The sequence below is a fragment of the Acomys russatus genome, chromosome 29, assembly GCF_903995435.1.
Source record: "Acomys russatus chromosome 29, mAcoRus1.1, whole genome shotgun sequence".
In the NCBI taxonomy this organism is placed as follows: domain Eukaryota; kingdom Metazoa; phylum Chordata; class Mammalia; order Rodentia; family Muridae; genus Acomys; species Acomys russatus.
Window position 1 is genome coordinate 15,139,856 of NC_067165.1, and position 13,133 is coordinate 15,152,988.

A 13,133-nucleotide genomic window follows, 5' to 3' on the forward strand; every position below is an offset into this window, starting at 1 on the left:
TGTGTGTGTGTGTGTAGGTCAAAACACAACATTCTGGACTTAGTTCTCTGTTTCAACATGTTGGTTCAAGACCAGGTACTAAAGCTTGGGAAGCAACCATGCTGGCCTGGAATAGAACTTTTTTGTTTTGTTTTGTTTTGTTGGTTTTTAAAGACAGGATTTCTCTGTGTAGCCTTGGCTGTCCTGGACTCACTTTGTCCACCAGGCTGGTCTCAAACTCACAGAGATCTGCCTGCCTCTGCTTTTCCAAGTGCAGGGATTACAGGTGTACGCCACCACCATGCCCTGTGGAATAGAAGATTTTAAAGAAGGATAATTTTTATAAAAGTACACATGTTAGTACACATTAGTAGTAGATTGCAGAGCCCTCAGTTCATAGCATAGCAGATCACAGTGAATAGATAACAGAAAATTGCAATAGTTCCCCTTCAATTGAATGTATGTGTTATAACTTTAAATGCCTTCACTGGCCATCAGGGAAAACATGCCAAGTGGTATTTAATAATAAGAAGCAACAGGAAGCTGGGTGTGGTGGTTCATACCTGTAATTCCAGCATTTGAGAGTCAGCTGTGGCAAAGAAGATCACGGGAAACTCAGGGATGACCTGCCATAATAGTGAGTTCAAAACAAGCCTGCTCAAACAGTGTGGTCCTGTCTGAAAAAGAAAGGGGGGGAGGGAAGGAAAGTAAGAGGAGCCAGGCATGGTGGCGCACACCTTTGATCCCAGCACTCAGGGAAGCAGAGGCAGGCGGACCTCTGTGAGTTCGAGGCCAGCCTGGTCTACAGAGTGAATCCAGGACAGCCAGGGCTACACTAGGAAACCCTGTCTGGAAAAAAAGAAAGAAAAGAAAAGGAGGTCCAGTGGATGGTAGAATGAATGCCTTGCCTAAAGACACCCAGATACAGGTTAATAAACCATGATATGCTTGGGTAAAATATGTCTGCCTCATAAACTGCATAGTTGTGATCCCAGCTCCTCTTTTGCATCCCAGCCTGTGGTGAGTGTTGGGTGAGACAGCTGCATGATGGGGGCACCCAGAGATGAATGATGAACAAAGTTCAGTGTGTTTAGAAAGGCAGGCTATGCCAGTTACTGTCAGTGGGGCAGAAGATCGGAAAGTTGGCTGTTTTTTTTTTCCATTGTTCAGTGACACAGCCTGTCCCTCTGCTGTGGAATATAGCTGTTTCTGAATCCAGTGACATGTTTTTATTCATTTGTTTTTAGTAATTCGCTCCCCCTCCCAAAAAAAAAAAACCCTTTAAATGCTTTCTATAATTTCTATGGTAGTAGTACAGCTTTTAAGGAAAGTACTTGGTGGTATTTCTGTTACTTGAAGAGGAAGGAGGAAGAGAGTGCTTGGATGCAGCCATGTAGTGTCCATGGCTGCTTTTGTGCCACATCCAGGGGCTCGAGTTGTTACAGCTGAGACCTAGTGCTCCCAAAACACACCATAGTTGTTGTCTGGAAGAAAAACAGAAACACGTTGGGAACCTTTCCCCTAGATTATAGTTACCTGTTTCGAAATGTGTATGATATATTTTTTTTAAAGTCCATAAATGCCTCCTACTTAAGTGAAATTGTGTCATCAGCAGTACTAATGCAAGAATCCGTGACTATATATGTTTACCAGCAGAGCCTCAAAATGCACAGAGCCGAGGCTGACAGAATCGAAGGGAGAAATAGGCGATTCAGGAACAGGAGTTGGAATCTTTAGCATCCCCCTTTCAGGAGTGAATAGAACGACTAGACACCAAGGTCCCTGAGGCTTAAGTATCACTGCAAACCACCTAGACCCAACCAAGTCTGTAGAAAACCCTAATAGCAGAGTGTGCGTCCTCCCTGGTGCAGAGAGCACCTCAGTACATATGAAAGGAATAAATCCACAGCAACAGGTTCAGTTACAGTGCAGTGAAATCAATAACATATGACAGATGGAAACTTGGTAAGTTTACAGTCAGGTCAAAAGTAGCGCACTCTTTAAAATCCAAAAAATACACTCTTTAGAAGCTAAAAATGTCAAAGGGACACTTAAAAACACTTTGAGATAAATTAAAAAGTAACTCCAACATTCTAACAATTGTGGGATACAGGCAAAACCATATTTATTGGGAACTGTTGAATTAGTGGTCCCTGTGAATTTACAGTTGTTAATGTACACATTAGAAAAGACTCCAGATCAGTAGCTTAGTTTTCTATCTTAACCTATAAAGAACAAACAAAAATATATCTATCAGCCTGTTTGAGCGTGGCCCTTGTCAGATGTAGACGTGCTGGGAGAGGGGGTACTATAAAGCAGAGAGGTGACTGAGAAGGAGAACAGGACGACTGTAGAAGCATAAACATCACTTCTCTGAACACACAGCAAAGCTGGTGAACCTTTAGCTAAGAGTGGCCAGGAAAAGAAGATCCGAATTCCTAAAATCAGAAATGAACTTGATTCCATTACTACCGACCTTGCAGAAATGAAGGAAATTTAAGAGAAATTCCTGAGTACCTACATGTCAAGAAACTAGGTGACTCGGATGAAACAGACACATTCCTAAAAAACAAAGACAAACAAAAATCCCAACCTGACAGAAGAAGAAACAATGTCTGAGTAGGTCTATGACAAGTGGTAAAAAGCCAAAACCAAATGACTTCAGACTGGGGTATTCTTTCAAATATTTAAAGGAAAATTAACTCAGTTTATTTATTTTGTAAAAGAGGAATAAGCCAGGCGGTGGTGGCTATGCCTTTAATCTCAGCACTTGGGAGGCAGAGTCAGGTGGATCGCTGTGAGTTCAAGGCCAGCCTGGTGTACAAAGTGAGTCCAGGACAGTCAAAGCTACACAGAGAAACCCTGTCTTGAAAAACCAACCAACCTACCAAGAAGAGACTTGATACCCTATGAGCATATACAGGAACAGTCCCCTCAGGAACAGTCATAGGGGAGGGGAATAATGGGAAAATGGGAGGGAGGGAAGAATGGGAGGATACAAGGGATGGGATAACCATTGAGATGTAACAAGAATAAATTAAAAAAAAAAAGAACTCAAAAAAAAAAAAAAAACCCAGACCTGGATGAAAAAATAAATAAATAAATAAATAAATAAGTCTTCCTAGAAAAAAAAAAAAAAAGAAAGAAAGAAAAACCAACCAAACAACCAAACAAGCAAGAAAGGAATAAATAATTCCTAACTCATTCTATAAGACCAATATGATGCCTGTAATAAAACCAAATAAAAATATCACAAGAAAATTACAGACCAACATCCCTAATGAATATAGACGCAAAAGTTCTCAAAACTTCAGCCAACCAAACCCACAGCAGTTGTGAAGGTCAGACATCATGGGCAGCTGGGATTTATGCTGGGAATTCAGGAGAGGCTGAACATACAAATGTCAGCCAATGTAAAACGCCATAGTAACCAGATAAAACACATACATAGATGCAGAAAAACCAATGGGCAAAATCCAGCATCATGACAAAAACAGTTAAACTAGCGGAATAAAAGAGGAACTCTTGTTACTTGCTAAAAGGAATTGACTGATATATATATATATATTTGTTGTTGTTGCTTTTTGTTTCGAGACAAGGTCTCTCTCTGTGTTAGCCTTGGCCATCCCAGACTCACTTTGTATACCAGGCTGGCCTTGAACTCACAATGATCCACCTGCCTCTGCCTCCCGAGTGCTGGGATTAAAGGCGTGTGCCACTACAGTCAGATATGTATTTAACATCATACTTGTGACAGCTTGTTCATCAGTGACACAGATGAGACAATGATGCTGCCTTCATTGTTCTATTCAATATTGCACAAGAGTTCTAGTCAGAACATGATTAGACAAGACAGTGACGTAGAAGGCATCCAAGCTTAGAAAGAGTAAAATAACTTCATTTACAGAAGACATGACCCTTTGTCATGGCCAACTTCATGTGTCAGCCTGACTGCAGTAAGCGATGTTACATAGTCGGTAATGCCTCGTTCTTGGTGTGTTTGTGTGAGAGAGCAGCGTTTGGCCTGGCAGACTCAGTCAAGATCACGGTCACCAAGGAGAATGGGTACTGTCCATTCCACTGATGGCAAAGGGGTGATTTGCTCTCTCGAGTGCTGGGACATCCATCTTGTCCTGCCCTTGCCTACAAGATTGCTGGTTCTGGGGCCTCTGGACCCTGGATTTGCAGCAAGAAGACCCGCTCCTTCCTCCTGACCTCCAGTCTCAGCCTTTGAACTCAGTTGAATTACAGTCTGACTTTTCTGGTTTTTCAACTCAGATAGCGTTATGAGACTTAAAGAGGTATTTTCTTTGTGTGTGTGTGTGTGTGTGTGTGTGTGTGTAGAGCTACGTGTCCATGAGTGCAGGCATCCACAGAGGGCAGAGGATCAGATTCCTCTGCAGCTGGAGTTTCAGGGGATCGGGAGCCACCCGATGTGGGTAATAGGGAATAAGACTCGTGTCTTCTGGAAGAGCAGTAAGTGCTCTTCACTGTGGAGTCGTCTTTTTAGCCCGTTGCATGACTTCCCCTCCCCCCAGACAGGGTTTCTCTGTGAAGCCCTGGCTGTCCTAGACTCGCTTTGTAGACCAGGCTGGCCTCGAACTCACGGCGAGCCGCCTGCACCTGCCTCCCTGAGTGCTGGGATTAAAGGGGTGCGCCACCACGCCCGGCTTCATTGTGGGACTCTTTATGCTCAATATCACAGGAGCCAATTCCTGTAATAAGTATTGGTTTGCCCAGGAGAATCCCAACAAGCTTGTAATATAGAAACTATTTACAAAATTATATTACAGCTAAACAATGAGCACGGCAAGACTGATATGCAGAAGTAGTTGCATTCCTACACACTAGCAACAATCTGAAAGTGAAATTGATAATGTCACCTTATTCAAAACAGCATGAAATAGTAGAGAAAGACTTAGTCAAGGAAGTTCATAAATGACTTACACACCTAAATACCACAAAAGATGATGAAACAGTGATGAGTCCAAAAAAAAAAAAAAGCTGATATAATTTATTTTAATAAGGATAATTATAATGAGAGGGCTCTGAGTAGAGCAGAAAGCATTAAAGAGAAATAATATGTTATATAAAAATATAAATGTGATGGAGCCTTAAAACAGCCTTCCTTTCTTAACCAAATCCTTGAGCAGTCTTCCCAAAATGTCTTTGACCAATAACCCACATGAAGGAAAGGTCTGACTTTTTATAACCTCCTAGGGCTGGCAGGAAGTTCACATCCATCACGTGATTGTTTGGCGAGGAACGTGGAGGAGGCATGTGCCATAACTTAAGAGTTGCAGCACAGAGTTCACCCCAGAAGGAGCTAGAGGGAGGTGTGGCCCGATTCAGGCTTTAGGGTCAGCCCCACATGCTCACAAAACATTGTTGAAAGAAAAGAAATCGAAAGACTTATTTTTAAGATAGCCACAGTCCCTGAATAATTCTAAAGAGTCAATGCAGTCCATGTGTAATTCCAGCTTAGACATGGCTGGCCGATAAAAATTTCCATTTTAAACCATACTACAGTGCTACAATATTTTTGAATAAGTATTTTTTGAAATAAGTATTTTTAAAAAAGATGTGTGTGTGTGTGTGTGTGTTTCAAGACAGGGTTTCTCTGTGTAGTATTGATTGTCCTGGAACTCGCTCTGTAGACCAGGCTGGCCTCAAACTAACAGAGATCCACCTGCCTCTGCCTCCTGAGTGCCAGAATTAAAGGCATGTGCTACATACATACAGTATTTTTTAAAGATTTATTTTTTTTACATGTATGGGTATTTTGCTTCCACGTGCATGCATACACACACACACACACACACACACACACACACACATACATACATGCACGCACGTCTGGTGCCATGGATCCCCCAGAACTGGAGTTACCCGCAGTTTTAATCGGCCTTGTGGGTGCTTAGAATTGAACCTGGGTCCTGTAGAAGAGTACTTAGTACTCCTAACCACAGAGCCATTTCTCTAGCCCCTACACTGCTACAGTATTAAAGACAATACAGAACAGAGAGGCTATGAATAAGCCCGTACGTCTATAGTCAGTTGATTTTCAAAAATTTTTTGAGAACACATGGCCTTTTAGTAAATGGCGCTGAGTCGAGTAGCTAGCCACATGTAACAGGAGGGACTTGAATCCGCACCTTCCACTTTATTTTAAAAAATTATTATATACAAAAGACTTAAGTGTTAGCTATAAAACTACAGAAAGCTTAGAGGGAAACTTAATTGCAATTCCATGTAGCTTTATATATGACATCAAAAGGAACCAAAGTGAGACTAGATTAGTTAGACATTATCAAATTTTAATTTCTTTCTTGTTTTCTGGGACAAGATCTGTATAGCCCTGGCTGTCCTGGAACTCAGTATATAGACCAGACTGTCTTCAAACTCAGAGATCCTCCTACCTCTGGGATTAAAGGCATGCACTGCCACATCCAGCAAAACTTGTAAAAATGAACTACAGAGAACACTGTGGACAAAGTGAAGGTGACTAAGGCTGCTCACAGCCTGGCCACGTGAATGCAGTGTTGGGAGCTGTCTGGTGGCTTCCAGGGCAGAGGCCGGTGAGAAGGACTCATCCCAAGTCTGCGGCCAAGCACCTCGTGGAGAACTGTGTGAGGGAGCTGCAGAAACTGCCCTGATCACCACTGTTTTGGGGTTCAGAAACCCAGTTACCAGGGAGCTCCACAACACGATGAAGAACGGAGGAGACAATGCGCTGGCCACGTTTTCCTGGCCACTGACCACATTTTCCTGGCCGCTGGCCACGGTTTCCTGGCCCGCATCTGGAAGCTGGGAAAGGGGAGTGGTGTGAGGAGCAGCACAGTGTTTCTGTAGAAAAGCCACTATCTGCTGAGTCCTACTCCATTTTCCACCAGGCACTGAAAACTGTGAGCCTGTGGTGGGGCTCATAGTCATCTTCAAGACTGGCCATTCTTCACAGGTCACTGACTGATTGAAATTGCCTTCTCTCAACTTCTCTCTGAATTGCTCTGCTTGGAAAAACAACGCCCCTGCCACTCCATGAGCTGAACTGCCTGCACTGAACTCAGCTGAACTGCCCCAAACTGTACCGTATTAAATGCATGAACTCTACTGTAATCCTGTTCTGTAGTCTCTCTTTACTCCATATGTGCTGCTCTTTTGTTTGTTTGTTTGTTTTGTCTTGTTTTTTCGAGACAGGGTCTGTAGCCTTGGCTGTCCTGGACTCAATCTGTAGACCAGGCTGTCCTGGAACTCACAGTGATCTGCCTGCCTCTGCCTCCCGAGTGCTGGGATTAAAGGTGTGCACCACCACACACGGCTATCTGTGCTGCTCTTTTGTTTATTTTGTTTTGTTTTTTTTGAGACAGGGTCTCTCTGTGTAGCCTTGGCTGTCCTGGACTCACTTTGTAGCCCAGGCAGGCCTCGAACTCACAGCGATCCACCTGCCTCTGCCTCCTGAGTGCTGGGATTAAAGGTGTGCACCACCACACACGGCTATCTGTGCTGCTCTTTTGTTTATTTTGTTTTGTTTTTTTTGAGACAGGGTCTCTCTGTGTAGCCTTGGCTGTCCTGGACTCACTTTGTAGCCCAGGCAGGCCTCGAACTCACAGCGATCCACCTGCCTCTGCCTCCCGAGTGCTGGGATTAAAGGTGTGCACCACCATGCCCGGCTATCTGTGCTGCTCTTAAGTAGCTTCTGTTTTCTGTTAGCACACATGAGAGTTTGGCATATCCTGTCTCTGACTCATTTTGTCAAATCTTTCTCTCATTCAACACTTTGTCCCTCAATTAGATGTCATTGTTTGGGGTTAAAAGTGTACTAAAGATGTGTCTGTATTCCAGCTGGCAGGATTAAAGGTTTATATATTCCATCAGATCACACAGACCTAGGCTTTCGGATGTGATCCCTTGCCAGAGTAGCCTTGCTGCTGGATTAAAATTCCCCTACACTTGGCCGTCCTGGAACTCACTCTGTACACCAGGTCTGCTGGCCTCAAACTCACAGAGATCTAGATGCCTGCCTCTGCCTCTTGAGTGCTGGAGCTAAAGGTGTGCGCCACCACTGTCTGGCCTGGGCTATATTGTTTGATGTTTTAAAATGAAGCAGTTTTAGTATCAGAAAAGATTTATCAGGGCCTGGAGAGATGGCTCAGAGATTAAGAGCACTGACTGCTCTTCCAAAGGTCCTGAGTTCAATTCCCAGCAATCACAAGGTGGCTCATGACCATCTATAATGTAATCTGATGCCCTCTTCTGGCATGTAGCTGTACATGCAGGCAGAACACTGTATACATAATAATAAATGAAATAAATCTTAAAAAGAAGAAAAAAGAAAAAAGAAAAGATTTATTAGAAAGATCTCCCTCTGACCTGGTTCTGTGCTATAGAATTTCTATTTGTTAAAATTGACGCCTTTAATCCCAACACTCAGAAGCCGGAGGCAGGAAGATCTCTATGAGTTCAAAGCCAGCTGGCCAACATAGTGATTTCTAGGCCAGCCAAGGGTTATATAGTGAGACTCTGTCTCAAGAAATAATAAACAAACAAACAAACAAATAAATATTGTCTGGAAGAAGCAAAAAAGAAGAAACCCATCGGATGGAAGAAAAACCATACATCTGACAAATATCTTGTATCAAGAATATATTCGGATTTCCTAAAACCAGTAAAAGGTCCATTTCTTTTTGAAAGAAACAAAGGATTTAAATCAACCTTCCTCCCAGAGAAGATAGAAAAGTGTATAATTAGCACAGGAAAAGATGCTTGTTAGTCATGGGGAAATACAAATCAAAACCACTGTAAAAAAAAAAAACCCTGTCAAGTCCACTAGGACAGCTGCAAATACAGACGGATGTAAAGGAGTGTCAGCTGAGCAGTGTGTGGGGTGTTAGACCCTTATATTCTGGAGCCGAGGCAGGAGGATTGCCATGAGTTGAAGGCCAACTCGAACTACATAGTGACTTCCAGGCCTGTCTGGGCTACAGAGTGAGACCTTGTCAAATACAGGACAAAAATGCATGTTTAAAGAAGTCTGTAACAGCACTTGGGAGGCAGAGGCAGGCAGATCACAGCGAGTTCAAGGCCAGCCTGGTCTACAAAGCGAGTCCAGGACAGCCAAGGCTACACAGAGAAACCCTGTCTTGAAAAAAAAAAGTCTGTAAACCAAATTGTTACTATCATTTCAGAGCACTAAAGACACCGGCTTTGGGCCTTAAAATACCTTCCTACTCTCTCCTCCCTTCTTAACTTTAACATGATCTCAAACAGATTTTGTTTTATTTCCAAAGAGTCAAGTAGTTACATTCAAGACCATCTCTCACATTACTGCGCTTAGAGGGCGTTCCCAGCGCAGTCTGTAAATGCACCCCACCTCCTGCAAGTCTGAAGACAATGCTAGTGGTACTCTTGGTGACACTGACTATAGAAAAACATGTTTATTTTCATTATTTTTAAAAAAGATGTATTTATTATGTATACAGTATTCTGTATTCTGCCTGCATGTCTACCTACATGCCAGAAGAGGGCACCAGATCACATCATAGATGGTTGTGAGCCGCCACGTGGTTGCTGGGAATTGAACTCAGGACCTCTGGAAGAGCAGACCTTGCTCTTAACCACCGAGCCATCTCTCCAGCGCAGAGAAACATGTTTATGACATCTTTCTTAGACCCATATCATAGATAAATTCCTTTCCCTTCTCCAAGAAAAAGATTCTCAAACCTACCAACTTCAGTGCTCAGATGTCACAAAAGGACCCTAGAACAACGTGACGTTGTCCTTGTTGCTCCTAACAGAAGAGGCACAGCAGACACCTGTGGCCTTGCAGTGTGAGCAGGTGTCTGTGGAAAAGATCCCTTCACGGCCCCTCCCAAACCGACAGGTTTCGTTTGTTTGTCTTTTTTTTATTTTTTTGGTTAGCATACAAAGGAAAGGGTTTTATTGTGACATCACACACACACACACACACACACACACACACACACACACACTTTACTTCATCCCTTTTCACATCACCCACTGCCCTCTTCCGTCCTCCCTCCCCTCCCTGCTGGTCCCCTCCCTACCCCAAATAGTTCCCCCTGCTTCCTGACATGTATTTCCATCATCCCCCCCTTTAGACCTCTTCCTCTCCTCTCATACTCCCTGCTCCACTTTTATGTACCGTGTGTGTCTCTGTGCGTATGAAGTTAAATCTGCGTCACACATACGGCACGCAGTATTTGTCCTCCTAAGTTTGTTGTTTTTTTTTTCCACTTAACATAATGGTCCCCAGTTCCATCCATTTTTCTTAGAATGCCATAATTTCATTTTTCTTGACAGCTACATACAGCCACTATGTAGACGTGCTGCATTTTCCTTATTTATTTGCCTGTTAGTGAACATCTAGGCTGGATCCATTTCTGGGCTGTTGTAAATCATGCAGCAATAAACAGGATAGCACAAGGATTTTTGTGGTACATTGACTTACAGTCCTTCAGGTGTGCGTCAGGGGTGGTATAGCTGGGCCACGTGGTAGTGCTATTTTATTTTATTTTATTTTTTATTTTTGGTAGAAATTTTAAAATATGTATTGTTTCATTGCATTTGTAAGAATGTTTCGCCTGCATGTATGTCTATGCACCACATGTGTGCCTGGTACCCTGGGAGGTCTAGAGAGGGGGTTGGGAATGGCTGAGTCACCATATGGTGTTGGGAATCAAACCCAGGTTCTCTTGGCCACAGAACCATCTTTCCAGTTCCCTATTTTTAAGTTTTGCCTGCACTAGTCTGCATTTCCACCGCCAGTTTATAAAGGCTCATCTTTCCCTACATATTCCCAGCATTTGTTGTCTTTTTTCTTTCTGGTTTTGCCTTTGGTTTTTCAAGACAGGGTTTCACTGTGTAGCCCTGGCTGTCCTAGAACTCACTCTGTAGACCAGGCTGTCCTCGAGCTCACAGAGATCTGTTGTTCATCATCTGACAGTGGCCTGGCTTCTAGGCACTGCTTCCTCCTGGAACAGAACAGACCTCAAGGTCAGAGGTCTAGCTTCTCCCTCAGGGCGCCGCCGCCCATGTGCTAGGCGAGGTTCCCAGCCTCACTGGGGGAGGTGGACTTGAGTTTTCCACTAGGTGCTTTACAGTTTGAATAGAATTGCTGCTATCGGACAGCATTGGAAACAAGGGCATTCCAAAGGCCTGTGATAATACCAAAAGTGTTACAGGCCTCTGTTAAGCTCCTGTGCTAAGCATGGCAGAAGATGCAGGGGGGGGGGGGCGGGGGATGCCCAAAACCAGTGGGAAGGCAGGTCCAGCGAGACAAAGGTCTATCAGGGGTCTGGTAGGTGCTTTGCTGAAGGTCAGCACTGATTTGGAACTTGGCAGACTGACCAGCAGTCAAGCCCCAGGCCGTCCAGAGGCTCAAGGCAACAGACAGGTAGCTGCTTTATTGGTAGCTGAGTTCAGGCATCTCACAGTGATTCTCCTGCGAGGAGGGGAGCCCTCCCTTCCTCAGAGTAAATGGACTTTCAGATGGCCGTGGTGAAGGACTGGTGTGAGCAGGAAAGAGAGAGTTTATTTCCTGAATTAGAGACATTTATAGACCTTGGGCGGTGGGGAGGAGTTTTGAGGGTGAACATATTTGATTTGCTGGGGCTAGGGGTGCCAGGATACTTATTTTACATGCAATGGATGGCACAGTACCCTATTTACATGCAGTAGCTGGGGGGGAGGACGTCCTATCACAAGATGGAGAGCACAGTACTTAACTATTCTATGGGTGGGGAAGACCGTGCAGGTATGATTAAAGGTCATGTGCTGAAAGCTGAGATCTCCTTAGCATAGGGTAGGGTATTTCCAGGAATCCCCAGGTGCTTGCTAAACAGGTTTCTTATCAGGGAAGGGCTGGCATTGTAGTCTCCCTCTGTGATAAATGACTCTCCTGAGACCCTGCTGAGACAGGGAGCCTATATAGCTCCACACTTCAACCTTTTCAGCAGAGCCCCGCAAAGATCCACCGGGCTCTGCCTCCCTGCTGGGATTAAAGGCATGCACCACTGTTGATGTCACTTTTTGTTATTCTTTCTTCTTCTTCTCTCTTTTAAAAAAAGATGTGTTTATGTATATGAGTGCTTTATCTGGATGTGTACCTGTGCGCCAGAAGAGGGCACCAGATCCCAGGATAGATGGTTGTGAGCCTCCATGTGCTTGCTGGGAATTGAACTCAGGACCTCTGGAAGACCAGACAGTGCTCTTAACCACTGAGCTGGCTACCTCTCCAGCCTTTCTCTCTCTTTTTTTAAAGACAGGGTGACAGAGTCTCACTGTGCAGCTGTGGTTTACCTGGAATTCTCTATGTAGACCAGGCTGGCTTCGAACTCAGAGAGATCTGCCTACTTCTGTCTCCTGAGTGCTGGGATTAAAGGAGTGTGCCATCACACCCAGAACATTTGTTTTCTTGATAACCATTCTGCCTGAAGTCTCAAGGTAGTTTTAATCTGCATTTTCTTGTGGCCAGGGATCCTAGTGCAGTTGTTGTTATTATTATTGTTTTGTTTTTTGAGACAAACTATCACTATGTAGCTCTGGTTGTCCTGGAACTCACTTTGTAGACCAGGCTACCCTTGAATTCACAGAGATCTGCCTGCCTCTACCTCCCCGAGTGCTGGGATTAAAGGTGTGTGTCACCTCTGCTTGGCCCCGGTGGGTTTTTATCCAAGTAAAGACAAGAGAGAAAATAGACAAACTCCATCTCAGAAATGGCTTCAGGCTCCTGGCAGGTTTGGGTTGGTCTGGCTTTTCTGGAATTTAGAGCTGGGCTGGGAGGAGACAAAGATCAAGATAACGCAGCCTGTATTTTTTGTTGTCAGCGGCCTTGTGCATCAGAAGGCGGATTGGGGCAGCATCCATGAGAAGATATGCCAGCTGCTAATCCCCCTGCGAACCACCATGCCCTTCTACAACTCAGAGGAGGAACGGCAGCATGGCCTGCAGCAGCTGCGGAAGAGACAGGCAAGTCCTGCAGCTGGTGATGGTGAGGGCTGGGCTTTCCCCAGGCAAATTCCCAGGTTTCCACCGAACACCCACTGTATACAACAATGGCAAACACTGCTGGAGGTTGAAAGTCCAAGTCAAAGTTTGTAGAGGTTTGTACCCCTCCCTTGCTCCCTCCCTCCTGT

At 44.3% G+C, this 13,133-nt stretch overlaps 1 protein-coding gene across 1 annotated transcript in view; it reads left to right on the forward strand.

Moving 5' to 3' along the window:
• Nucleotides 1-13,133, forward strand: part of Zmynd12 (zinc finger MYND-type containing 12) — a 34,746-nt gene that overhangs the window by 2,165 nt on the left and 19,448 nt on the right. Inside the window, exon 2 of the mRNA XM_051171859.1 lies at nucleotides 12,825-12,966. Coding sequence (XP_051027816.1) covers nucleotides 12,825-12,966 — 142 coding nt within the window. The remainder of the gene's footprint in view (nucleotides 1-12,824; nucleotides 12,967-13,133) is intronic.